We start from the raw sequence: 24,865 nt of genomic DNA on the forward strand, positions 1-24,865 counted from the left end.
ATAAAGTACTAGTCACATTATTTCCACTTAAAAAACACTTGGAAAGTTAAAAATATTAACTGTTGGAATCAGGTACAAGAAGACCAGGAAATCCTTGTCTCATGATTAAAGTTTGCTTATAATTTGGATGAAAGGGAATACCTGGTGGTATGAAGGGTACTCCCACTTCTAACACTGTCCTTACTTCCAGAGAGAAAACGACTGGAAGCCAAGCAACGGGAAGATATCTGGGAAGGCAGAGACCAGTCTGTGGTTTGAACATCACTCAACAAAGGGGATAGTTCTATGAATTCAGAAAATATTTCCATAGTCTTCAGCTAGGAGGATCCTTCTAGAGTTGTGTGTACGTGCAGAAGTGCTTGTTAATGGAAGAAAGAGAGAAAGCCATCAAGACAAGCACTGACTAGATACAGAAAGCAGATGAGCTCCTGTCCGTCTTCACTTCTAACTGCAGTTCTGTGGAACTACCCTCCTGTATTGGGCATAGAAGGGAGCCACTGGGCAGGATGCTCACTTGTGCCGGCTTGGATAGGACTTCCCAGAGCGCTCTGGGTGGGGCAGGTCCCATTGTTAGCCTGGCTCACGCATCTAAGATGTCTGAAGAAGTTACAAAACAGAGGATTCAAACCTGCGATGATAGATTTTGGCCTTGCAACGGCGGTGTGCTCCCTCGGACCTCACAGAGCTGAGGGCTGGTGGAGGGAGCAGTTAGTACCGAGGTAGAACAGTGTCTAAAGTACTTGGTTCTCACAGAATCGACACTGTCACTTCCAGAACTCCAGAGCGGGTGAGCTGCGGCAGATGTGGGTGTTTGGACCAAGCTGAGGCCTGGGGCTGCTCCAGCAGCCAGGGGCCTGCCAGCCTCCGTCCTCACAGGAAGTCAGCTGTGGAAGCCGTGTGCTAGTTCCAGTTGAAACAATACTATCATGCTGTGAGAGGGAGACATTAAAGCTCATTTGATGACACACATCACTCTCTTTGTCAGTGTTGTCATTTCCACAAAAAACTTGGAGAATAGCTCTCCTCGTATCCATCCCTGTGGTGCTGTGCACGGGTTCAGTGGATCCGCTGGCTGTATTGAGCCGCACTGAGTAGTCCGCTGCTCCTCTGTCTGCCCCAGAGTATACTGCAAACATGCGTCTCTTGGGATTGGTGTGCAATAGCCCCCCTCCCCTTCTTGCCCTCCCTGTACACCCCCACCCTGGCCTCTGGCTTCCTCCTGTTTCTGTCACGCCTGACATTCTGCAGAAGGCATCTGGCACTCGGCAAGTTCTTGGTATCGTCTTCCCAGCCTGTGCCAGAGGCGCTTGGCAAGCGACACCAAACCATCCGTTACAATGAAGAGTTGCCAGAATAAAACAAACACCTCTGGGCAGTGAGAAATTTCCTAAAGGACACTGACGAGTCTGAGCCACCAATTTAGGCTTTATTCATATTCTACCTGCATTCTCATTGCTTTTTGAAAGAAGTTCTTCGCTGAAGAAATGGCAGCGCTAGGCCTTAAAGAGGCTGAGGTAGCAAGAAATAATATCCCATCCGTGCTTTCACTGAGGGCAAGAGCCTCATATGTGTATGATTTCACGCCCATGACAATGATGGAGTATTAGCATTGCCTAGAACATGGTGGAGTGGGGGCTCTGTTCAAATGTTCCTCAAAGGACGCTGGCCTTGGTTCTTAGCCCTGACCCGGCAATCCCTGCTGCTCTCTGGTCTTGGAGCCCTCTTGCAGTTCTTCCTCAGCATTGTTTTCTCATTCTTGGTCAGTTCCGAAAGTGTCCCTTGTTCATACTCAGTGCTTCCTTTTCACGTTTGGGGCATTGAAAAAAATCCTCCTCTTGACCCTCGTCCTAGTACTGCCTAGACCAAGGCACCTCTCTCCGGCAGGCAGCTACAGGACTTGTGCTCTCGGTCTTCACGCAGCAGCCTTCTCTAAGACGGGCAGGTCTGTTTGAATGATATGGCTGCATTGGAAAGGCAGCAAATTCTCCACATTGAATGGTTTCTCTCTGAGGTATACCTTTGCTCTGTTTTGATTCGTCAAGGCTAAGAGTGACCTGGGGGAGTAAAAAAGACGATTGTTCCTATCACTTGTCTTTGAGGTGCTCCCCCTTACTGATAGCTTTCTGGCTTTTAAGGGCCTCATTAATGGTAACGTAGAGCCACATGTTCATTACCCAGTTTTCTTGTATTACTCATAACTCCATAAGGTACTGTTCTCATTCGGATTCTGTGTACTATGTGGCTAGTAGAATATGCTTTTTTCCCAGCCACCTCGAACTTTCAGATTTATCCTTATAATTAGGCCCAGAAAAGGGATTTGTTTTTAGCTAATACTGAAAGCTATGGAGTGTTGGTGCTTCCACCATTAGTAGAAAATGTGCTTTTTAGTTCTATTTTTCCAGTCGTTGGGATTGATGTATAGTGGGTGGAGGTAGGAGGAGCTTCCCTGGCCCAGCAAGGACTACACTGAGCTTGTCCAGAAGGGAACCAGATCGCTGGTCCCATCTAACCCGTGCCTTCACAAGCAGAGCTGACCAGAGACACCCCGTAGCTGCCTCTGGCTCCTCTGTTAGATGTTCCAGAAGACAGTGAATGCATTCTGCAAGGTGTTTTTGTTGCTTCGTGTAAAATGACTAAATCCCAGTGTCACCTGGAATTTGTAGTAAAAAGGTATATTTCCCTTGAGTTCTGATATGCTCCCCGTAGAGTGAAGGTTTTGGTGGAATAGAAATAAATTGGGCTTCTAATTAGTAATCTGCGGTTCCCAGCCCTTCAGCCTCTGTGAGACTAAAGAATGCTGAAGTGAAAATCTTCTGACATTTTTGGTTCTGTCTGGAATTTGGTGGTTGGTATTCTGTTAACATTCCTCATCTAGTTACAAGTCATGCCCGCCAGCAGTCTTCCTATGTCCTTCCCTTTCAACTCGGTGGTATAACAGCACAGCCCTTGTATAGCTTTTTCCAAGAATTGGAACTGGCTGCATCTATCGAACGTGTGATGTGGGCAGCAAGACTGAGACCAAAGCCAGGGGCTGGCTGCCTGGCCTGCGTTTCCTGGCTCTCTTGGAAACTGGATCCAGGAAGAAGCGGTGGGTCACCTCCCTGCCTGAATGTAGTCATCAGTCGCCACACACTCCCCCACGGGCTGCGCATTCTTTCACAGACCATTAGCCGCATGTGCGAGTATAATGTTGTTACTGTTCGGGCGATGTTTGCTGGGTCCAACAGGAAATCAGTCCTTCCCTTGTTTACCTAAACTGCCATGCCAAGATATAATGCTCCCTTTGCCTAATGAAGGAGATGAAGGCGTGGAGGAGAGAGAAGGTAGAAGAGAAGGAAGAAAGTACGTCTGTGTATTCATAGACGATAACTGAAGATCGTGTCCCTTGTTACTCCCTGAGGCGGGGACGGCGCTCATGGTGTGGGGAGGGGAGTACTGCTACCGTCTGCTACCGCTCACTTTGGTTTTGCAGCCTCCGTTACAAAAGTTTACAGTCCTTGGACTTTTCCTTCTTGCCTCCTCCCTTTCGTCCCTTGACCTTTCTGACCCACATTTCAGCGCTGAGCCTGGGAGGGAATTGGGAAGCAGATGATAGGCTAATATCGGAGAAATGTAGTAGGACTGTTGTGAGTAGTGCGTCCCCCACACATCCTAGTCCCCAGCTCAGCAAGAGTGGAAGAAGTTAGACTTCGTGTGCTGGGAACTACAAAGAGCCAGTCTCATCATTATAGCTGTCCATAGTGAGCAACCTTTATTGGGATTAGAGCATCAAACCTGTAAAAATCATCTCTTATGTGTATCTAATTTATTCCATGCGAAGTTCACTCCAGAAGCTTGGTTGAGACCTGAAATTTAGGCCAGTCCTGAGACGTACAGTGATTTTGAGGGAGACTGGATTGCCTGCCAGGGGCATGGCATATATATATCTTTTTTTTCCATGGCAGAGGGCCTGGCAGGGGCTGGAGTCCATACCACCGCAGCAATCTTTCTGCTTGGCCTTCTCTTGCTGTTCTGTAGGAAGGCCCCATCTGGCCAGCTCTGCAAATCCTGCCCCTTCTCAAGCACTCAGTAACGGGTGGTGTTGGCTCATCAGGAGATAAGGGGATGCCTGAGGCCTATGCTTCCAGAAGCATAGAAACACCCATATGTGTGGTAGGATAAAGGTAAAGGCACTAGAGTGGATTCTTAGGAATAACAGGTGAGTTCTAAAGGAGCACAGACCAAATGAGGGCCTGGATTCATCAGCATCTCTGCCAGTTGTGACTTTGAGCTTTTAGCAGAGTTAATCCTATCTTCCATGTATCTTTATCCTTTTGTCCCCTACTCCTCCAAGACATTTGCAAAGCACCATTCAGATGGGGGACTGAGCCATAGTCCATCTCTAATTGCTCCTGAATCAGGAACTCTAGGGCAAGATCCAGTAAGGACTGGGTCTCCTTGTGGAAGACGAGCTCAGCTCAACAAAGCCTGGAGGCCATAGACCATAGACCAAAGACCCTTTAGGGGACAGGCCCAGAGTCCTCCTGAGGGAACAGTACCATTTTGGTTTGATGGCCTTGCCATCAAAAGGCTTCCTGAGCAGTTCTTGGTGCCCCTTGGCACTGACCCCTTTCCCTCTGAGTTAGGGCTCTGTGAAGGGCATGGCTCCAATAAGCTGAGGTATCTGGTGTGTGGGCAGCAGCCAGAAGTGTGCAGTCATGGCTTCAGATGAAGTTGTTCCTGAGACGCTCCTGCTCCAGGGAGAGCTCTGAATTAGCTCGGTAGGAATCCCCTGTGGACCAAAGGAGAACGGGTAAGAAGCCAGCCTGCCCATGCTCTTATCCCCTTCCTGACAATTTCTCTCTTTATCTCTCTCTCTCTCTCTCACACACACACACACACACACATACACACACACACAAGTTACATTCTGCCCCACTCACCCTTTACATCAGGTCAGTCATAGGCATAAACATTTTGTAGAAACAGACTGTGCTGTGTAGCTTCAAGCACATCAGGAAGAACAGGCTATTGAGTAGAAAGGGTTGTGCTGATACTCTGCCTACCCACCATCCCCAGATTCACTCTCTACCCTTATTTGTTTTCTCTGTGCTCTAGATAGCTTCCCTCTGGCTTCCTCAGCCTCTGTTTCTGGTTGATTTAGGTCAATGAGAAGCAACAGCAGAAGATTAGTGGATAGAAGAAGGGAGACATTGGAGATATTGGTGTATTTCTTCCCTGTTCCTGTGGTGGTGGCCTCCCTTGCCTCCTGCTAGGGTCAGGAGGTCCCTCCAAGCTTGAACTTTAACCTGCCTCTAGGACACCCTATGCCCCTTCAAGCTGAAAGGCATGAACGATTTCCCACTCTGGCTTATCCTCAGATGCCTCCACAACCCTCATTTCCTTAGTCCTATTCACACCTCTTCACACCAGTCCTTTCATTAAATAACTGCATTCTCACCTGGTATGTCCTCTGTTTTGTGCAAGGACCCCTACGGTGCTCAAAAGTGCACTGTTTTTCTTTCCTCCCTCGCCGCCCTGGATCCCTTGCAGCCCACCACTAGCATCTGGGAGGCTCTCTCCACTGTGCAGCCTTAGGTAACTCTGATGTTCTTGTCTCAGTTTGGGGCAGCAAAACCTACTCAGTTACACAATTTTGAATCTTTGGACTATTTCCTCTTTCTCCTCTTACGGTGTTGCATCCATTGCTACAGTGACCTTTCTGAAAACATAAATCTGATCTTTTTGCACCCCCTTTGACTAAAATTGGTCAGTGGTTCCCAGACCCACAGGAGAGTCATTCTCTTAGCAAGACCTATCATAACCTCCCCCTTGCAAAGCACTTCAGTGGGTTTGAAGTACACAGTTCCCCCATTTTAAAAAAGAAAACTTCTTTGAGGTTGAGATATTCCTCAATCTTACAGCTAGAAGGTGGTGGACTTGGATTTGGAACCCAATGAAGCCTTCGGGGGCCAAATCCTGTGCTTGTTCTCTAGTCTTCCCTTCTTCCTGGACTTGGGCCTCTCCTTTGAAACCAGGTTCAAGCATCGTTTCCTCCGGGAGACCTTGCTAGCCCCCAAGTTGTTGCTTTCTCACTGTGCCTGCTTAGCATTAGTTCTTACAGGTTTGGAATAATCAGGAGTATTGGGGTTATCCTTTGGCATGCCTGCTTACCCTGTTTGACACTGAGCTCCACATTTTACTCCTATTTATTTTCCTAGTGCCTGGCACAGTATTCAACACAAAAGTAGGTCTTCGGTGTTTGTTGACTGAATAAACCAGTCCCGTCCTGCCCTATGTGCTAAGTGTGGGTGTGAACGCACACCCCATAGCAAGTTCAGGCATTTCGTAACTTGAAGCCAGAGGAGGGACTGCTACCTTCCTATACAGACAAGTAGGGCAACCAATTCCGTACTCTGTCCCTTACTGAATCTGCTTCTTCCATTGTCCAATACGACCAATCCTATAAGCGTCCTGAGCCCTGTTCTCTGTGGCCACCTTCTTGTGCTCCGTGATCCCAGCTGGAGACAGCAACATAGAGCTGGCGGACCTCCCCTTCTGCCTGTGAGGCAGTCAAGTTAGGACGGGCACGACTAAGAAAGACCATACAAAAGGGAGGGCGAACAATAACGGGACTGGGGAAGAGAAATCCGGACTTGGCTTGAAGTAACAGAAAAGACTCCAGGACAGATGGGAGACTGAGTTTATAATCCAAACAGCCTTAAGGACAAAGACGGGTGTAGAAGTCAATTGTGACTGGGTGAGGCTGCTGGTGTCACCAGTTGGGTCTAGAAAGGGACCTATGAAGATGTCAAGGGATGTTCATCTCTGTCCTACCCCTAACCTTCCACATCAACCTTCCAGCCCCATGGAGGGTGCGGGCAGGGGCTCCCAGCTTCCCGAGCCCATAGGTGGCTGGCCCTACGAGGGCTCGTGGTTACCTGTGTGGCAGTTGTGCAGCCACACCCGGTGCCCATCATACTTGCAGTGGCACCGCATCATGTTGTTCGAGAAATCAGACTCCGCCACCTCAAACTGGGGGTTCACAACCACCTGCAGAGAGACAAGGGGACAAGTGAAAGCAGGTGACGATAGTGGCTGTGATCATCATTTACATTGCACGCAGTCTCGCAAAGGGTGTTTACACCCTCCGCTTCACTAGTCCTTCCAGGCACCCAGAGGGCAGGCATTAACGTTCCTATGCAACGTTGTCCACTGACTCAAGACTCAAACCCAGGTCCTCGGGATCCTGTTGGAGACCCTATTTGTGAAACTCTTCCCTCATGAGACTGCAGGGAGACTTGGAATATCTGCAGGAAATGGAGTTCCTATGGGGACAAGGAACCCCTTACCTGGAAGATGTAATTCCCAGGGGCCACATCTGTGATGTCCACCCACTGGCAATCAATGTCATGCCGGTAGGTGTCCCAGCAGCCGACAGTCACTCCCTGCTCCCCAAAGTTGGCACACGCATAGCGTTTCTGCAGTCCTGTATGGAAGGGCACCAATGGTTACTGAGGCATGGGGGAGGGGCTCGGGACCCTGCAAGCCAGGCCCTATACACGGAATCCTCACACTGGTCATCTCCCTCGGTGGAATCAGACAAGGGACCTGCGGTTCTGTTAGATAACCTGCCTGGGAATCAGAACCTGAATTCCTACTAACCATGAATCCAGCACAGTAGCAAACCCCATATGTGATAGGATTTCTCTGGATGCACTAGTGGGAACTCCTGTTGGCCTAGGAATTATGGGTGGAAGGTTCCAGCCCTACATCCTTCTGACCCTCTGAAAAGCGAGCGTTTGCCATGCCATTCTGAAAGGCTAGAAACTGTGGGACTGCAAACAGGAATTAGACAACCCGTGTCCTCAGAGAACTTAGCCAAAGTGAAACAGGCCTGCAACTCTTCTCCAAAATCAAGAGTATAAAGCCTTTACAGGTGGTACAAAGCATGCTGGGAATGCAGCAGCAGCAGGGACCTTCCACCTAAGATGTCAGGAGGTAAGACACCGATCTTTCTGGAGTGCCTTGAGTGCTGACTGTTGCCAGAGCAGAGTTTCCAGGTGCCTGAGGGGGTCTTGGCTGAGAGCGGAAAGGAGCCTCACTGGGACAGGGCTGAGGAAGAGAATACCAGGAGGCTGCACGGCTGGGGATCCGCCTACCTGGGGGGCAGTGTGTGTCCTCCAGGCAGAAGCTGGCTTTGTGCCCCTCAGCCACCTTGGAGCCGTTGAGAGTGAGGAGGTCATAGTGTGTGAAGACCTCGATGCTGTGGTAGTGCCTGCGGGAAGGGAAGCGCTGTCAGCCTGGAGCAGTCGGCAGGCCAGACCGAGGCACTGGGCCCCGTCACTATCCAGAGAGGAACGGTATCGTCAGGGCAGCACCCTTCTCCCTCACCAAGCCAGGATCCCTGGGACCATGGTCTACCTTCTGGCACCCCCTGCCCGGCAGCCAGGCACAGCTGCCCTCACCCGGTGTGGACCCAGGGGAGGAGGGGACAGCACAGCCCTGCGAGCCTCCAGGAGGCCGGTGCCTGGCCCCAAGGCCCAATCGGAGGCAGAAGGGAGGGGCACCTCCAGGAACGAGCCTCGGGCCCGATCTGCCAAGGAGGGGTGCTTACTCTGCTCCCTGGGAGCCTGCGACCAAATTGCTACCATTGTTTCCAATCCAGGCCTGATGACAACTCTGTTCCTGCTACAGGGGAAGGTGCTTATTATCTCAGCAAGGCCAAGTCCCAACGCTGCTGCCCGCTCCACTCCGCTTTCCCCACCCATGCTGCATCCTGAAGGCAGAAACCACCACTTTCCCATTCTGCCTTTGTCACAGGCCTTGTCTCTCCTGTCTGGGCTGGAGGCTCCTGATAGGAAAGAGAACCCATTGTCTCCTTTCAGTCCCTGCGTTCCCACTTTCCTCTGGGTGGCCTTGCTCTGCTGCTGCAGAAGCCAGCAAGCTTTTTCTGCAGAGCCAGCATCCTGGCTGCGATGTCTATTTTGGGTTTCCAGGTTTCTAGGAGTTTTCACTTTATGTGGCTTTTAAAGACAAGGCCTAAGCTCCACCACAGAGAAATTAATTGTCCATATCATTCTAACAAAGACCAGCTCTGCTGGCAATGAGTGCTCCACCAGCCGCTGCTGGGGGAGGCACCCCATGAGCACCGTTAAGGGCTGTACATCCAGGGCAGGGCCGGCCAGTGCCCCCGCAATTCCCTACTGGCTCCTGGAGGCAAAGCCCATGAGGCGTCGAGGAAGGAAGACTCTCTGAGTGCGCACCCTTCCCAGGAGAGCGCCCAGGGTCAGGGGAAGACCACACTGGTTTGATTCTTGGACTTGGCTGTTTGTCCCTCGAGAGCCATGGCGTGAGGGAGCACTGACCTGTGGCACTGGTGCCAAATCCAGTTGTGGCGTCCTGTCTTGGGACGGAAGTCGGCTCGGCCCAGGTTGTAGATCTGGGAGGAGAAGCGCAGGAGGCGCCGGTAGCCATAGGGCCAGTCCATGTGGTCGGCGGACTGGGAGAGGCAGTTCTCTTCGTGCGCGCAGTACAGCTGGCTGAGGTGCCGGTCCTCCAGGTAGGCGGTCTCCTGCACGAGCTGGGCGTTCATCACCAGGTCTGGAGCGCCTGCGGCCACAGGGGAAAGGAAGGGAGGCAGCCGTGTTGCTCTTGGGCAGAGGGGCTCTCTGGGGGAGCTACCAGCAGGGCAGGGCTCTCCCCAGGACAGGAGTCAGGGAAGGTGGGTTCAAGCACTCCCGGGCCCTGGTTAGGCATGACGGCTTTGGAGTCGGCTGCCAGTGTTCAAGTCTTGCTTTGTTTCTGGCCACACCTTTCACTAGCTCTGTGACTTGCTTAAGCTTCTGGCTCTCAATTTCCTCAATTTCCTCATCCCTATGGTGGGGATCGTAATAATGCCAGTAGCACCAGTACCCATAACATGCTCAGGTCACTGTTGGGTAAGCATGCCCTCCATGTAAGCTGGTATTTCCTTTGTAAAATACTCCTCAGCTTCCAAGTGCCTCTTTGTGGTCTAGCTCACACAGCCCCTCCTGAGCCCTGCTGCCCAGCTTGGCTTCCCCAGCTCAGTCACTCTCTCTGGGTCTCAGTTCCTTCAAGGGAGGGGCGTGGAGGGGAGAGGGCTGGCAGGAAGAGTCGGAAGAGATCATCTCTGAGCCTGCTCCTGGGCTCTGCCATTCGGTCCACCCTGCTGCAGTTTCAGGCCCGTGTCTCCCGCAGGGTCCCTGTTCTAACCTGACTGCTCTCCTGGGTACTCGCACCGGCCTGTCCTGTGCATTCTTCCCTGATGACATTCCCAGTGCTTCTCTGTGCATAAGCGTCCATCGTGCCGGAAATGCCTGTTCCCTTCCTGCCACTGGGGCTCTCACCCACCTTGGAACCCCATGTGTCCTTGCCCCCATGCCAGTGGAGCTCTGCTGCTGTTACCATGTCACATCAGGGGAGAAAAGTTGCCCGTTCTCAGGACTTTGCCTTGCAAGAGCGGGATGACAGTTGCCCGTTCTCAGGACTTTGCCTTGCAAGAGCCGGGTGAGAGTCTATGTGCTGAGGACAGTGAGATGGGACTCTGGTTAGTTTCGGCAGGCGGGCACTGTGGGTGGTAGCGGGGGCTGGGCTGGGCGGCCAGAGGGGGCTTGGACCATCACCGAATGTTCCCGAAGGTCCTGCGCTTATTCCTAGGCTCTACTCATGGCAAACCCTTGAGTTCCTGAGGGAAAGAAGGAGAAGAGCTTCCAGAGAGATGGAGAAGGAGAGAGGGCAAAGAAGAAAAGGAATGAGAAAGATCACAGAGGAGAAATAGGGATGGTCACACAGTGGGCAGCTTGCCTGTCCGTGCTCGCCCATGGCAAAATGTCAGAAGCCTTCAGGCTGAGAGCTGCTGCTCTGAGGGAGGGGTACAGGGGTCCCAGGCTGGGGAGCAGACCCCCAGTGCGCTGGGAAGGCACAGGCTGGTGCCATAGCTCCCTGCTGTGAGGGTGTGTCGTGAGGACCCGGTATTTTATAAGGTGTGTGGGACGGAGAAGAGCGCTCAGGCTCGCTGACAAAGGTCAAGGATGTCTTGGCGTGCAAGCCTGGCTGGGGAGAAGGTCAAGTGGCCGCTTGGTGCGGTGCCAGCCGCAGCCTCGGAACCAGATACAGTATCTCGGCGTCGACCTGGTCGGCAGGTGTCAGACCGATGTGGCTGCCCCGAGCACCCGGATGCGTGGGGTGGACCCCTGCCTTGGAACCGTCTTGTCCTGTAGCCTGCCGGGGGACCCACAGCTCAGGACGAGGACACGTGGTTGTGGCCTACTGCGTGTGTATAGAATTCCCAGCAGAAAAGACTGCCCTTACTAAGTCTTACTCATTCTCTTGTTTTCTCGCCTGTTTCTTTTTTTCTTTCGACTTTTGTTCACAACACAGAAAGTGAAAAACATGACTGTGCGTCCTCGTGTGTTCCCTATCCTCTGCTTTAATCCTCACCATAACCCTGTGAGTTGGGCAGGGCAGGACTGTGTCCCCAGGGGATGGGTGACTTGGGCACCCACAGCTGGTAAAGGGCAGGGCCGTTGCTCCAAGTCCAGCCCTCCTTCCACCCCCGACCCTTCCAGTCCCTCCCCGAGGATGGGCGGTGTGGGCTGGCCAGGCTGGGGCGGCGGGGAGCGGCGGCGCCGTGGGTGCTACTCACTCTCTGTGCAGGAGACCCCGGCCGAGGAGCTCCCTGAGCCGTGGGAGCAGAGCACCGGCCCATGTCTCTGACACTGCTGCAGGGCCAGCTCTGTGCCCGAGCAGCGCACGCCGCTCATCACCACGTTGGTGGCCCCAGGCGTCCCCTGCCAGTACCAGGTGTCCTGAGAAAAGAGCCGGCGGCGCCCGGTCAGGGGGGAGGGATGCTTTGGAGTCATCCCCTCCGACGCCCGTCTGATGCTGGAACCCCGTTGGACCGCCACCATCTGGTTGTGCCCGGCCCCAGCTTGAAAGTCTCCAGCGTGGCGATAGTCCCCGCTGCTTTGCACCCCTCCGGCAGCAGAAGTTTCTCCCATGGATCTAGGCAGGGAGATTCTTCCGCCACTGGCCTTGCCCCACCCTCACCCACATGGCAGCCCTCAGCTGTTGAAGAGGACAGTCCCGTTCCCTTGCTGTCCACTCAGCTTTGCTTCCCACAGCTGGGTGGTGGGGGGGTGACGGTGCTCATGAACAGGTCCCATTTCCTAGGGGCAGGGTGCCCGGCAATCCCCCAGCCGACAGTGTGGGCCCAGCAGAGGACGTTGTGCCAACCAAGCCACTCCACGGCCTTGTGGTTTTCTTTCCCGGATCCCTCTCGAATCTACCCGCAACTCCCCCAGGACTGCCACTAGTCTGGGCCACGCCAGCATCGTCTCTCAGCGGGGCTGCTGCAGTGAGTGTCAGCGTTCTTGCTGCTCCAGCAGTGTGCCGAACAGCACGGAAGAAATGTTTGAGACATCTGCATTGCGGACTCTGAACGTTTGCCAGCCTCTTCCTCCCTCCCTCCCACATCACACCCTTGACAGCCCCGCTCCGGCCCCAGTCCCTGATCTTCCCAGTGGGGTCAGGCTTCCCCCGCGTGGGCTGTTTATCCCCTCCCCACCTGGTCTGCTGAGCCTCAAGTCCTCTTCCCTAGAGACGGAAGTATGGGCCTGTTGCGTGAATGTTTTTTTGTTTTTATTTTTTTTTTAATTTTTTAAAAGATTTTATTTATTTATTTGTCAGAGAGAGAGAGAGGAGCGAGAGTGAGCACAAGCAGACAGAGTGGCAGGCAGAGACAGAGGGAGAAGCAAGCTCCCTGCTGAGCAAGGAGCCCGATGTGGGACTCGATCCCAGGACGCTGGGATCATGACCTGAGCCAAAGGCAGCCGCTTGACCAGCTGAGCCACCCAGCCGTCCCGTGAATGTTTTGTTAATGACCGCCTTCCCCACTTCGCTGACTGTTCCTGAGACAGGAGCTGTGTCTTGTTCACCACACTGTCCCCAGCCCCCAGCATGGCATCGGCCCCCAGTTTCACTCAGTAACTAATCAATGAATGCATGAATGAGTTGTTCGCACTTTTAACAGAGGAAGTTTGGAAGCAAGACAGAGACCTACCTTGATCGCGTGGTTGGCAAAACCCAGGCCGAGCTGTCGGCAGGCCACCATGGCTTCGGTGAGCCCCCAGTGGTCACTGCACACGGCCCCCCAGCGCCGGACTCCGTTCACCTCCACCTGTACTTCCACCACACCCTCCTGGGGGTTGCGCCCGCCGGCCAGGCGCACCTGCAGCGGTCAGAGGGGTGTGAGGAGCACAGTGGCCTCCGGGCAGAGGGCTCAGGACTACAAGCCTGGAGCTGGGTCCCGGCTGGCTCTCCCCTTCTCTGGCTTTATCTCTCTCTCTGTCACTTGAGATACTTAGCTAGAGAGTCCCTGCTGTCCCTGACCTCTAGAGCAGTCGGACTCAAGGTGCCTGCCCCTACCATTCGCGATGACTTGCCAGGTGCAAAAGGATTTCGTATCTCTTATTGCATTCATAATAACCCCAGGAGACAATTGACCCCAACTGACAGAAGACAGATCCACGCTCAGAGACAGTAGTGACTTGTCCACTGTCCGCATGACACATGACACCTGAACTCTGGCAATTCCGTGCAGCCTCGCAGTGACACTCCCCAGCACCGACAGCACTGGGGTCCTCTGCCCTAGCCCCCTTCCTCACAGGGCACCTGTCGTGGAAACGCACATCTGCGTGAAGGGCCCCCATTGCCATGGACATCTCTGAAGGCCAGACCCTGGCCTTGAGGACACATGGGCCAGTCGGGGGAGGCTTAGAGGAGAGGCTTTCCAGACTAGCTCTCAGAACCCCCTCTCCACGGGCTCCATGTGGTGTCCTGGGGTGCTCTCCATGCCTTCCAACCCTCCCCCACGATGGAGGCTATGCCGGAAGCTGAGCTCACCTGATTCTTGAAGCCCATGTCAGGGATGTTGCACCTGACGGCAGCATCATTCTCGTGCTTACAGCCATTCTGGGGCCCCTCCAGTGAGGGGCAGTCACTGAGGGTCCGCTCAGAACCCTTGCAGTGTACCTCGCGCAGGTGGATGGGTCCCAAGCCTAGCGGGGAGATGGGGAGGTGCCAGGTAGAGCTCCGCCTCTAGAACCCTACCCCCTTTGGCTTCTCCCCCCATCGTCGGGGAGAACTTTCTGTCCTGAGCCTCAGCACCAGGGCCACCAAGGGACGGAACAGTGGCCCATCCACAGCCTCCTACCCTCCACCCCAGGCCTCCTTGCTTACCCTGCCCCAGTTGGGCCCCAAAGAGGGCCTCCCGAGCTGAGCCAAAGCCAAGCTGACGGCACACGATGCTGGCGGAGATGAGGTTCCATCCGTGGTCACAGACCGTCCCCCACTGGTGGTTCATGAGCACCTCGACACGGCCCTCTCCCATCTGGGCCCCCGAGCGGAGGCGCACCTTCAGCTCCTGCTGGGAGAAAACCAGCTTCAGGTCAGGCAGAGGAGGCAGCACCGGGCACAGCGGAGCTGCTGTGGGGAGCCTGGGCTAAGCCCCTTCCCGCAGGTAAGCTGATGATCAGGGTTCCAGTCCTACCTCTGGTGGTTCAGAGCTACTGCCTCGAATTCACCAGTAAGCCATTCTTCATAAGCGCCCTTCCCTCATGACAAAGAGCCACCGCAGGGGCCACAGTGGTAACAAGGGAGCCTTAGGAGCTGGGGTTATTGGCCTTCACAACCCTCTACCTGCTCTCTTCCGGGGCGGGGGTGGGGGGTGTCCCCTTCCTGTCGTCTGGCCCTGGCTCCTTCCTTATCCTTGGGGTTAAACTAGATCAGTGTTCCCAGCAGGATCCGTGAGATGATTTCAAGCCGCACAGGGACGTGGTATGAATGAAGCTGACTCATACGGTGGGGCAGTGACTTCCGTGTTAAACCTTCTCCAGTCCTTCTGTTTCACGGAGAACGCTATCCCACTGCCAGGAGGCCATGTCCATAACACCTCACCAGCACTTGCTTGTTGCTTTTTCTAACAGAGGGCCGGGCTCAGGTTCACTAGCTTTGGCCTCAACCCTGTAGCTACGATGTAATTACTGTCTTTATGGTTACCTGCTATTCCTGGCCCGTGATGTCAGCTTTCCATTTATGGGCGGGTTATAAACGGTTCCTTTTAAATAAATCCCACGTTTTTACCATGCTAGGCTTCGCTCTCCTCCCAGTCTGCACCAAGTCCTCCTCGATGGGGGCGATTGGTCCTTCTACTCCGGCCTGTCCCGGAGTGTCCCTCCCTGCCTGTCCCGCTCACCCACTCCTGCTGCCACGCAGTGGGACCCACCTCTGCCCGGGACTTCTTGTGCCCCGCCACGCAGCTGACCACAGCGTGCATGCCGCCTAGGCAGGCCGGCTGCAGCCTGCCCTGAGCTGGGGCCACCTGCACCTGGCAGTTGGCCAGGTGGGACTCTGTCCCCAGGCAGTTGACCCGGTGGATCCAGAAGGAATTCTTCTGTGTCAGGTTCTTCAACCTGGAAGACAAGGGAGCCTGAAGGTGGGGAGGGGTTGAGGGAGCTCGGGGATCAGGGAGGCTGAGGCACCGGGGAAGAAAGGCATGTGCCCTGCCCCTTCGTGCCATACCCCTCGGCACCCTCCCCTCGGGAAGCGGCTCCTCACCTAGATTTGGGGTCCTCCATCTTCAAATTCCAGACTCTCCTAGGTGGGAGAAAACAAGTCGGGGGGATGGAGGGAGTGCTGAATACCCAGTGTGCCCTGGCTTCTCATGGCTGTCCTTGAGTTTGCACGGGGATTCCGTCTGGAAACTCGCCCGCATTATTTTAATGCCAAGCCGCACAGCAGCCCTCTTAGCGTGGTCTTGTCACAGACGCCGGTGATCTCCATGTCCCAGAGAGAACAGCGGGGCCCAGCAAGGTACCTTCTCAACTAGTTGCAAACTGGGGTCTCTTCGGCACTGGACTGCCCCTGAGTGGGCAGCCCCCCAGCTCGCCCTCTCCCCATGCAGATGGACGGGAGCCTACAGGGAGTGTCCCGAGAAACGCGACCCAGCGTAAACGTCCTCTGGGGGCAGGAGCAAGTTGAAGGCTTTCTGGTAGGGGCTGCCCACCCAGAGGCTATAATCAGGGCTGGCCTCCTCGGGGGTGGTGGGTGAGCCAGCCGGGCCCAGAGGTGCAATTACCAGGCAGTGGGGAGTCAGGGGCCCACATCCCAGTCGTTCCCAGGGATGGAGCCACGTGGCTGGTCCCAGGGAGCAGACCCATCTAAGAGCCGCTCAACTGACTGGGGGTAAGCAAGGGGAGGCCACACAGACAAAGTGTGTGGGGGTGTCTCCCTTGATGAGAAACACAGAGAGTTTTCACTGGCACAGAACTGGTGTCGTTTAGAGGCTGATGCAATCTTGCGACAGTTCAGTCACGTTTTGGACAGAGTGTTTTTATGTCTTGTCTCCCAAGTGCTGCCCCGCCCCCCCGCCTTGCTCACATGCGCAGCAGTCAAAGCCTGGCTCAGATCAGAGCAGAGGAAATTCCCTGCCGACTGGCTGATCGAGGCCCGGAGGCCCTACCGATGGCCATGACGTGTTACTGGCAGAGCTGAGACCCGGGGCTCAGGTGGTCTGTCCTGGTGGGTCCGGCCAGAAGCATCTTCAGTCAAGTCCACTTCTTTAACCAGGCACGCGGGTTTGCATTCAGTTGTTTTCAGCTTCTCCATATGACTAGCAAGGGCTGTTTTTCTTTTCTGACCCTTTCTAGGTATTTCCCAGGGTCTCCAAGTTCATCCTCAGTCCTCATTATTCTGAGAGCCCCGCAACTCGGAAAGTCCATGGGGCCTGTTTCCCTCCCCATCACACACCCAGGGAGTGTCCTGCAGCAGACACCGCCCTACACATCTCCCTGGACTCTGTAAGGCCGTTGCCTTACAACGGCCTTACATGGCCGTTGCCATGCCGCATGCATACACACGCACACACACAGGAACACGTGTGTATAGCTCGCACAGGCATGCACACACTCGGCCACCTCTCCACAACCCCACGCCCCCCACGACCCTCTGCCCACTGGTTCTCCTTACCTGTAGTAGTGGCTTTTGACAGGTGCCTCGCTGGGGAAGCCCAGCATGCCACACACCACCTTGCTGTTGTTCTCGGTCCAGTCCCGGTCACACACCTGCCGCCAGTGGCCCTCGTACTTCACCTCCACCGCCCCCTCGGTCACCAGGCTGTGCCGCTTGGCACTGGCAAGGATGGGTTTGAGCCGCACCTCCTCCAGCCGCTGGTCCTGCAGGGCGCATAAGGTTACCAAGGGCCCCAGGCCTCCTGCCCCTGCTGAGCCCGCTGCAGACCTTCATGTGGGCAAGCGAGGGCTCAGAACACTTAAAGATCACCCCCCAACCCTGGCCCTCCCTGGACAGGTCAGAAAACAGAGGCCCAGATACGAGTATTTGCCAAGGCCACACAGTGAGCACGAGGCAGAACCTTGGTCTGTCTGCACTCCTCCCCTCAACTCAAGAGAGGACTGTGCCCTCCTTGGGATCAGGCTTGGGGCCTTTGGAGTTTGGGAGACTTCCGCGGGACGCAGAGGGACCTTCTCTGTGCCACCTGGGGAGAGCGGAAGATGGACACAGACCCGCTGCTTGAGACTACCAGCAGGAGCCTTGGCCCAGAGGACCCCAGGTCTGGGGTGACTTAGACCATGAAGACCACCGACCGCACCCTGGTCTGCTGCATCTGTGGGCCAGGTTCAGCTGTCCTCAGGCTAGGGCTGCCCAGCAGTGGAGGGTAAGGGCCAGGACCTGCCCTGCCCGCTTCTGTTGTTTGGCTTGGGCTGTTTTTAGTTCGAGGTTGTTTGTGCTGGGAAGAGGCAGCAATTGTGGCCGGCCTTGTGGGTAAGGCAGCCCCGCACCCCCTCCTGCCTCCCTTATGGGGAGCAGCTTCAGCAATCCCCAGCAACCCCAGCCTAGACCCCCCGAGCCCCCAGCCTGGCCTGCTACAGACGGGGCCTCTGTCCATGCACCTGCTCCGGGCCATCAACAGGAGGTGGGGTCCCCGGGGACATTTCTCAGCCCGGTCTGCTGCTCCCTTTTTCTTCCTTCTTCCTCCAAGTTCATCACCCCGGAGGCTCTATGTCCCATGACTCAACCCTTAGCTCGGGCCAAGGCCTGAACGGCCTCCTTACCTGGGGCCCAAGGACATTGGAGACGCTCTCAGAGAGATAGCTGCGGTGGCGCTGGGGGTGGCACACCACCCCGACGTCCTCTGAGTGGCTACAGTCGTTGACACCCCAGCCATTGGACCTGCACTGGTCCAGGGAGCTCTCTGTGCCCATACAGCGTACATTGTCCAGCCAGATGGGTCCTGAGAGCAGGGGAAGGGGGGTGCTTAGGGACAGAGAGGCACTTGTGGACTGTGCCTCCTTCCTAGGACCCCACAGGTATCAACTGTCTTCTTCCAGAGCCTGTGTAGAAAGTAGGAGTGGGGGAGGGGAGTCGGTTCTCCTGGGATCTTGGTATCTATAACCCTACCCACTGCCAAGAGGAGGTAGAATCTGTTTTTGGAAAATGCCAGGTAGGTCTAGCAATCAGATCTACCTGTCCACCTATCCCTCCGTCCATTCATCCACTCAGCGACATTTGCTGAGCACCTCCCTTGTGCCAGGCACTCTGTAAGAGTGGACTAGGGTGGTAGCAGGGGGGTGGGGGGGTGGGAAGGGTGGTGGCCTCACTGTGGGAAGGTCAGAGCAGGAGCACTGGCAGCTGGGGTGCTCAGGGAATGCCTCCCAGGGGAGGCCACCGGAGCTGGGTATTAAAGTGTGGGCAGGAGTGTGCGGAAGCCTCAGTGAGCCCAGCCTCGGAGCACAACCGACCATCATCTCGTCATCCTGCTGGGTAGCACCGGGCACTCACCCTCCCCTTGACCATAGTTGGCACTGTGGGCCCAGGTCAGGGCTGTTTCAAAGCCCAGTTGGCGGCAGGCCACGGTGGCCTCCTGGAGAGCAAAGTCATCATCACACACGGTACCCCACTGGCCCTGGTGGAGCACCTCCAGGCGGCCCCTCTCTGGCCTGCTCCCTGGGCCCACCAGCCGCAGCTTCGCGGGGCTCAGCGCCTGCAGCCAGCAAGGGGGGGCTTGCAGCAGCAGCAGCAGGAGAAGGGAGAGCGCGGCCGGTAGGGACCACATCCTGGTGACTTCGAGCGCAGGCCAAGGCACCTGGGGAAGGAGCAAACGTGACGGTGATCACCACCTCCACCCCTGAGCTCGGCTTCTTCTGCAGGCAGGGACAAAAGATGGCAGGACCCCTCCAAGGGTGTGTGTGCCATGGGCACGTGTCTACGGTGGTATTGATGGAGTCTGGGTTTGGAGGCTGGTAAACTGGGTTGAAACCCACTATTCACTGTTCACGTGACCTTGAGGAAGTTTAAGTTGGCCTTACTGAGTCTTGATTTCCTCGTCTATAAAGTGGGAAAAATAATCCTTGTCTCAGTGTTGTTAGTGTTAAATAAAAAACTGTATTTAAAGTGCTTAGTACAAGCCTACCACATAGCTCTCAATAAATAGCTGACCTTGACATAGTCCTGTATGTAGGTGGGAGGGGGGGTGAAGGTGGAGGCATGGGCTGGGGCCAGACAATTGGGGGCCTTGTGCACCTGTGGATGGTCTGCTCTTCATCCTATAGGAGGTGAGGGGCCGTAGAAAAATTGTAGGCAGTGAGTACACGCCAGAGAGAAGGCTCCTGTTTCCAGAAGCCTATAATCAGCTGCTCTCTGGGTCCTTAGAGGGGTGGGGGTGAGGTTAAGGGCGGGTCTTCTCCCCCTCACACATGAGCAGCCTTGGTCTTGGGCATGGGGGCAGGGGGAGGAGATGGGGGGCATGGGGCATGGGGGAGAGGTCATGGCTGATGAGGGCTGCCAGAGGGTCTGCAGTCACCAATGCTCGATGTCTTCCCCTGCCAGGCTCTGCAGCCGGTGAGGAGTTGATGCCAGTCTAGGACATGATGGAGGACATTGTGTCCTTGACTCCCTGTTCTGCACTGGAGTCATAAGAGAGCTCGTTCTGGGGACACCCGCTCTTGCATGGCCACTGCTGTCCCGAGGGTCCTGTGTAGCTGGTCAGTCTCGGTAGGGGGAGCCTCCCAGGGCCCCCTGCTGCTCCCTTTCCCACAGACTGCTATGTTGGCTGGGCCTCAGTCCTATTCCTTCCTGCACACAGCCCCCAACCCCTCCGGCCACCAATCCTCTGGCTTTGGTGAGCCCAGAGCTGGCCGGAGGGGGCTCCTGGAAGTACACTAGATAGGCTCAGGACTTATGCTCCACAGGGACAGCGTCTCTGTGTCATGCTCCCAGTGCTCAGAAGAGTGCCAGGCCGGTACATAGGTGGTCCTAGTAAATATCCATGGTTGCATGGCTGCAAGGTGGCACTGCACCATGCTTAATGGGAGAGACTGGGAGTCAGGTTGTCTGGGTTCTCATTCCACTTCTGGGCAGTCTTGGGCAGGTGATTTCATAGCACAATGCCCCAGTTTTGCCTCTGTGAAACAGGGATACCAAACAGCAAGGACCTCATAGGATTCTCGTGAAGCTTAGACGAACGGATGCACGCTGGATGCTGACAAGAGCAGCTGTCCTGGACGAGTAACTATCACACAGCAGCAGGAACGGCCCTTGGGGAGCCCTGGGCTGGGGTGGTCCCAGCCCGTCTCAGATAAAGAAGGAAGAGAGGCCATATCTGAACTCAGCAGCGAGTCCCCACGACCCTTCTTTGCGACATCCTCCAGATTTGCCTGTTTTCCCTCTGAGCCCAGGTTCTCCGGGTTCCCCTCCCTGGGGCCGGGTGCTGTGGTTAGTCTCTTCCCACCGTGATCCCTCCTGCACTTCCTTTCCAGACTTAAACACTGTTTTCTTTATGTGACTCTCTGCTCTGGAGCAGGCGGGGGCTCCTGACGGGCTGTCACCATGACCGGCTTGTGCTTGGCTGCTTGGGACGTGCCCCACTAAGGATGAGGTGGACAGCTAGGGACTGAGCCAAAATGAAGTCGCTCTGGGTAAGGACCTTCCCCAGATGACAAGAGAAAAAGGACTGGGTTCAGAGCCCTCCAGCTGCTAGGGCCCAGTGGTCACCTTGAGTCTGACCCTTGCCCCATCCCCCAGGAATCAGGATGCTCCTTGCTCTGGCACCAAGTCCTTATGTGACTTGAGTCAGGGGCTTTCCTCTCTCTGAGACTCAGGTGCAACACCTATAAAATGATGGGGTGGCACTAGGGCTCCTGCTCCCCGTGACATGCGATGATGGGCCACAGAGTGGACTGATGTCCCACAGCACCCTGGAGCTCTCATTAGAGGAGCATAGTCCCAGGCCTGCCTGGAGCTGGGGTGGCCTTCTGCAGCAGGATGCTGGGATCTGGGTGAGGACAGTTCCCTTCCATGTGAGTGGCCCAGGGAGGGGGAACGGGTGGCAGCAGGAACCGAGGGTCAGATGTGGGGAGGACCCCTCTTCCCAGCCTGCCTGCCACCGCAGGACCTTCTGTAGCTTCTGCTCACCCCAAACTTGCCTTCTCACCATTCCCCAAACATCCTCTGTCCATTCTCTGCTTCCACATCCCGGCCTCTGCTCTCACTGCTCCTTCTACTTGGAGGACCCTCTCCCTCTGTGTCAGATCGGTAAATCCCTACAGGTGTTCCAGCTTAGATGCTGCCTCCTCCATTAAGCCCTCCCAGCTACCTCCCACCGCCCCAGCACTCAGTGTTTGCTCGCTGTCTCCATACCCAGCCTCCACCGCATTTCCCCAAAACTGTTCCTCCAGTGCCCAGCACGGGGAAGACCACCCAGCTGAGAAGTCTCCCTTCAAGAAGGCAACAGCCTCAGAAGTGGCCATTCTCTTCACAAGCAAAGAAGGGGATAGTGTAGGGGAAGGAAGGTTGGGGGATAGTTAATAATTAATTACTGTAATACATTTGAAACTATTTACGGAGTACTTATCTCTACTTTATAGGTGAGAAGCTGAGGTCCAGAGAAGCTAAGTAACTTGCCAGCCAGGATTCAAAGCCAGGCAGCCCGGCTCCAGAAGCCAGGCTCTCAGCCTCGGGAGACCCGGACGCTGGATCCAGGAGGAGGGGAAAGAGGAAAGGAGGCAGGGGATGAATGAAATTCCACCTGCTGCAGGCTGATTGATGACCCAGCCGCAGTGTAAGGGCACTGGGGGTGGTGCCAACAGAGTGCAACTGAGTGACATCCAGGATCCCTCCAGCTTGATGCAGACAGGCACCTGCTCAGGTGTTCCCAGCGGATGCTGGCACCTGGCCTGACCTGGCCCCCCTGGAAAGGGCTGGAAATGCCCAAGGATATTCAGGAGAGAACATGGTTGGGGGAGGGGGGCTGCCCTCGTGTGCACCAGCCTTGGGATCACTCAAAGCCCTTTCTCTCTAGCTCTTTGGGGGATGGGGTCCCTCCCTGGGACCACCGAATTATGGTGACCTGAAGCAGTGCCAGCAAATGACTCTGAGCTTTACCTGGCCAGGCACAGGACATACTGCGGTTGAAGCCCTCTGCCCACCTGCACTTGCTGTCTCCCTACCCCTCAGCATAATCATCTCTGGTTTATGTACCCTGCCTCTTTGTCCCCCAAGTCACAAGTTTGACATCTGAATCCACCTTACCCCTTCCCTTGCTTCTTCCTCGATGAGTGCAGAGAAATGGTTCCGCACAGCATGTTCACAAACAAGACACGCAGGCACCCCAGGCAGGCCAGGGCCAGCCACCCTGGGCGGGCCTTGGGCCAAGCTCCCTAATTTGGTCACTTCCCTTGGAAGCAGGTTGGTGAGCGACTAGGAGGCTAGGCCATCTGCTCATGGGACCCCCACCTCTCCCAGCCCCCAGCCTTCAGGAACCTTCAGAGGCTGGCAGCCTCACAGAGAGACAAGTGGGACAGACAGGACAACGCGAGACAGACCCGGGGCCAGGGGCCAGGCGGGGGCTCACCAGCCGCAGCACAGAGGACGGTCGGGCAGGGGCCGGACGCCGGGATGAGAGCGCTGACGGGCCTCCCGGGGCGCCCTGGGGCCCTTTTATCCCGCTGCGGCCCGCGGGCGCCCCCCCACCCCGCCGCCGCCCGCGGAGGAGGCCCCGCAGGCCCCGCCCCCGGGCGGACCCGGTCAAGGCGGGCGCTCAGCCCGGCCCGCTGCTCGGCGCCTCTGCCCTGTACCCCGGGCCGGCCGGGAGCGGGCGTCTACGGGGCTCAGCCCGGGAAGTCCTGGGGTGGCCAGGTGCAGGGGGCGGCGGGGGGTCGGGAGGGGCTGTTTCCCGCGGAGGAAACGGCGCGCTGCAGCAGGATGGACTGTGGGAGGATCAGAGTCCCCGGGAGAGGCCTTGCGGCAGGGCGCTAGCGGCTGCGTTTGCCTGGGGTGCCTGTGGCCTCAGGAGTCCCTGTCCCCCGCGCAGTGTCCTCCGAGAAACCGGGTGACCTGCCCCCCCATCCCGAATCCCCAGATCCAGTGAGGACAGGGAGGTGTCCGTGCCCAAAGCACAGTTTTCCTTCACAAGGAAGTGCCTTGTGGTCACAAGACACCAGAGCCTCTTGCTGGCTGGAGCGGTGAGCGGGGAGTGGGGGGCTCAGTTCAAATAAGGTTGGGCTGGCGTGGTGCAGGTGTGCTCTCTTTGGAGTAACAAGCGGCCCTCGCCATTGCCCTGGTGCCTCCAGATGTATTGAGTACTCCGGGAGCGCGTGGTCTCTGGTCTGCCCATTGCACAGCTGGGAATACTGAGCCTCCAGAGACACGACTGACTTGCTTCCCCCAGTAATAAACAGTAAATGGCAGAACATAAGTCCTTCTCTACAACTCCTTACACAGTTGAATGAGGCCCTGCTGGCCCTTGACAGGCCCGTGGGGGGAGGGTATGTGCAGAGGGTGGGTTGGAGTTAGGGGTTACTGTGAAATAAAACGAAAGTAGAAAAGGCTGAAAGAGGGGAGGACCAGTCAACTTAGCTGAACTCCCAGGCATGGGATTCCCAGCCCCTTTCCTCCAAATTCTTTCCCATGGTCCTCTTCCCTCCTGGTGCCTCAGTGTCCCTGTCTATTAAATGGGCAGAGAGTTCCAGCCTCCCAGTCTCCTCCCTAGGTCCAGATAAGTACAGCCTGGTTCCCCTTCTTTCCCTAACCTCGCCTGAGTGTCCTTCCAAAGGCTCATTCATTCAGCAAATCTTTATTGATTTTCTCCTCTTTGCTAGACAGGGTGCTGGAGTGCTAGACACTGCGGGGGAGGGAGGGGGGGCTTCCCAGTCTGGTGGCGGAGACAGACGTGTTAGGAAACACCACCACAAGGCATGAGGCTGAATGTGATAAGGGCTAGGATGGCAAGGTAGACCTTTCTGACTCCTGGGGGACAGCCAGGTCACACTGACCCAGCTGCTGGAGGACTACTGTCCACCCCTGGCCGCTCATGTCCCAGATGTCCCTCCAATGCCCCTGCCCCACCCCAACAGGGCCCAGAGCATTCCCTGCGTGAATCAACAGGAAAGAATGTTCCCAGCCTTGGGTCAGTGGTAGCAGCAGCAGCCCAACTCCACCCGTGGGGACAATGAGGCAGCTGTGGGCTAGGGTGCCAGGTATGCCTCAACCCCCTCCCCAATCCCAGCCACTTCTCATGCCGAGCCAGGAACAACACGGAGGGCTCCACCTGCTGCCGATCACCCGCCCAGGCCCGACTGCCCAGAACTAAAAATACTCTGGAGGTTGGCCCTGGCTAGAGCCAGGGAATGAATGGATGTGTTGCCCGGAAGTCCATTGACCTACAAAGCACTGGGCAGAGGCTGAGGCTGAGAAGCTATCTCCTGGGGAAGGGGGGAGGGGGTCACTGTGAGCCTCTGTTATTGAGAAGTGAGGGGCTTGGATCCCAGGCTCAGGCCTGTGGCTTACTACT

General features: G+C 55.9%; 2 protein-coding genes across 10 annotated transcripts in view; one reads left to right on the plus strand and one right to left on the minus strand.

The window, feature by feature from the left end:
• The window catches only part of R3HCC1L (R3H domain and coiled-coil containing 1 like), a 92,750-nt gene extending 91,778 nt beyond the window's left edge, over window positions 1-972 (plus strand). For all 6 annotated transcript variants that reach the window (XM_032312068.1, XM_032312074.1, XM_032312069.1 and 3 more), the window contains one exon: window positions 191-972. In XM_032312068.1, the coding sequence (XP_032167959.1) occupies window positions 191-258 (68 nt within the window). In that variant the 3' untranslated portion in view covers window positions 259-972. The remainder of the gene's footprint in view (window positions 1-190) is intronic.
• Window positions 973-3,725: 2,753 nt separating this feature from the next.
• LOXL4 (lysyl oxidase like 4) lies at window positions 3,726-23,124 on the minus strand. Of its 4 annotated transcripts, none has more exons than XM_032312077.1 (15): window positions 22,928-23,085; window positions 18,859-19,162; window positions 18,132-18,310; window positions 17,029-17,234; window positions 15,619-15,657; window positions 15,287-15,473; window positions 14,242-14,428; window positions 13,906-14,060; window positions 13,064-13,231; window positions 11,648-11,810; window positions 9,348-9,591; window positions 8,142-8,257; window positions 7,332-7,468; window positions 6,921-7,032; window positions 3,726-4,771 (listed from the first exon to the last, which is right to left on the minus strand). In XM_032312077.1, exons 2-15 carry the CDS (start codon window positions 19,130-19,132, stop codon window positions 4,704-4,706), a joined length of 2,235 nt encoding a protein of 744 aa, XP_032167968.1. In that variant the 5' UTR covers window positions 19,133-19,162; window positions 22,928-23,085; the 3' UTR covers window positions 3,726-4,703. The 4 variants fall into 4 exon arrangements, with proteins under 4 accessions (XP_032167968.1, XP_032167969.1, XP_032167970.1 ...); XM_032312078.1 differs by having other exon boundaries at window positions 22,899-23,085; XM_032312079.1 differs by having other exon boundaries at window positions 14,242-14,425; window positions 22,928-23,084.
• Between the last annotated feature and the right edge of the window lie 1,741 nt (window positions 23,125-24,865).

The sequence above is a fragment of the Mustela erminea genome, chromosome 14 (genome assembly GCF_009829155.1).
Source record: "Mustela erminea isolate mMusErm1 chromosome 14, mMusErm1.Pri, whole genome shotgun sequence".
NCBI lineage: Eukaryota > Metazoa > Chordata > Mammalia > Carnivora > Mustelidae > Mustela > Mustela erminea.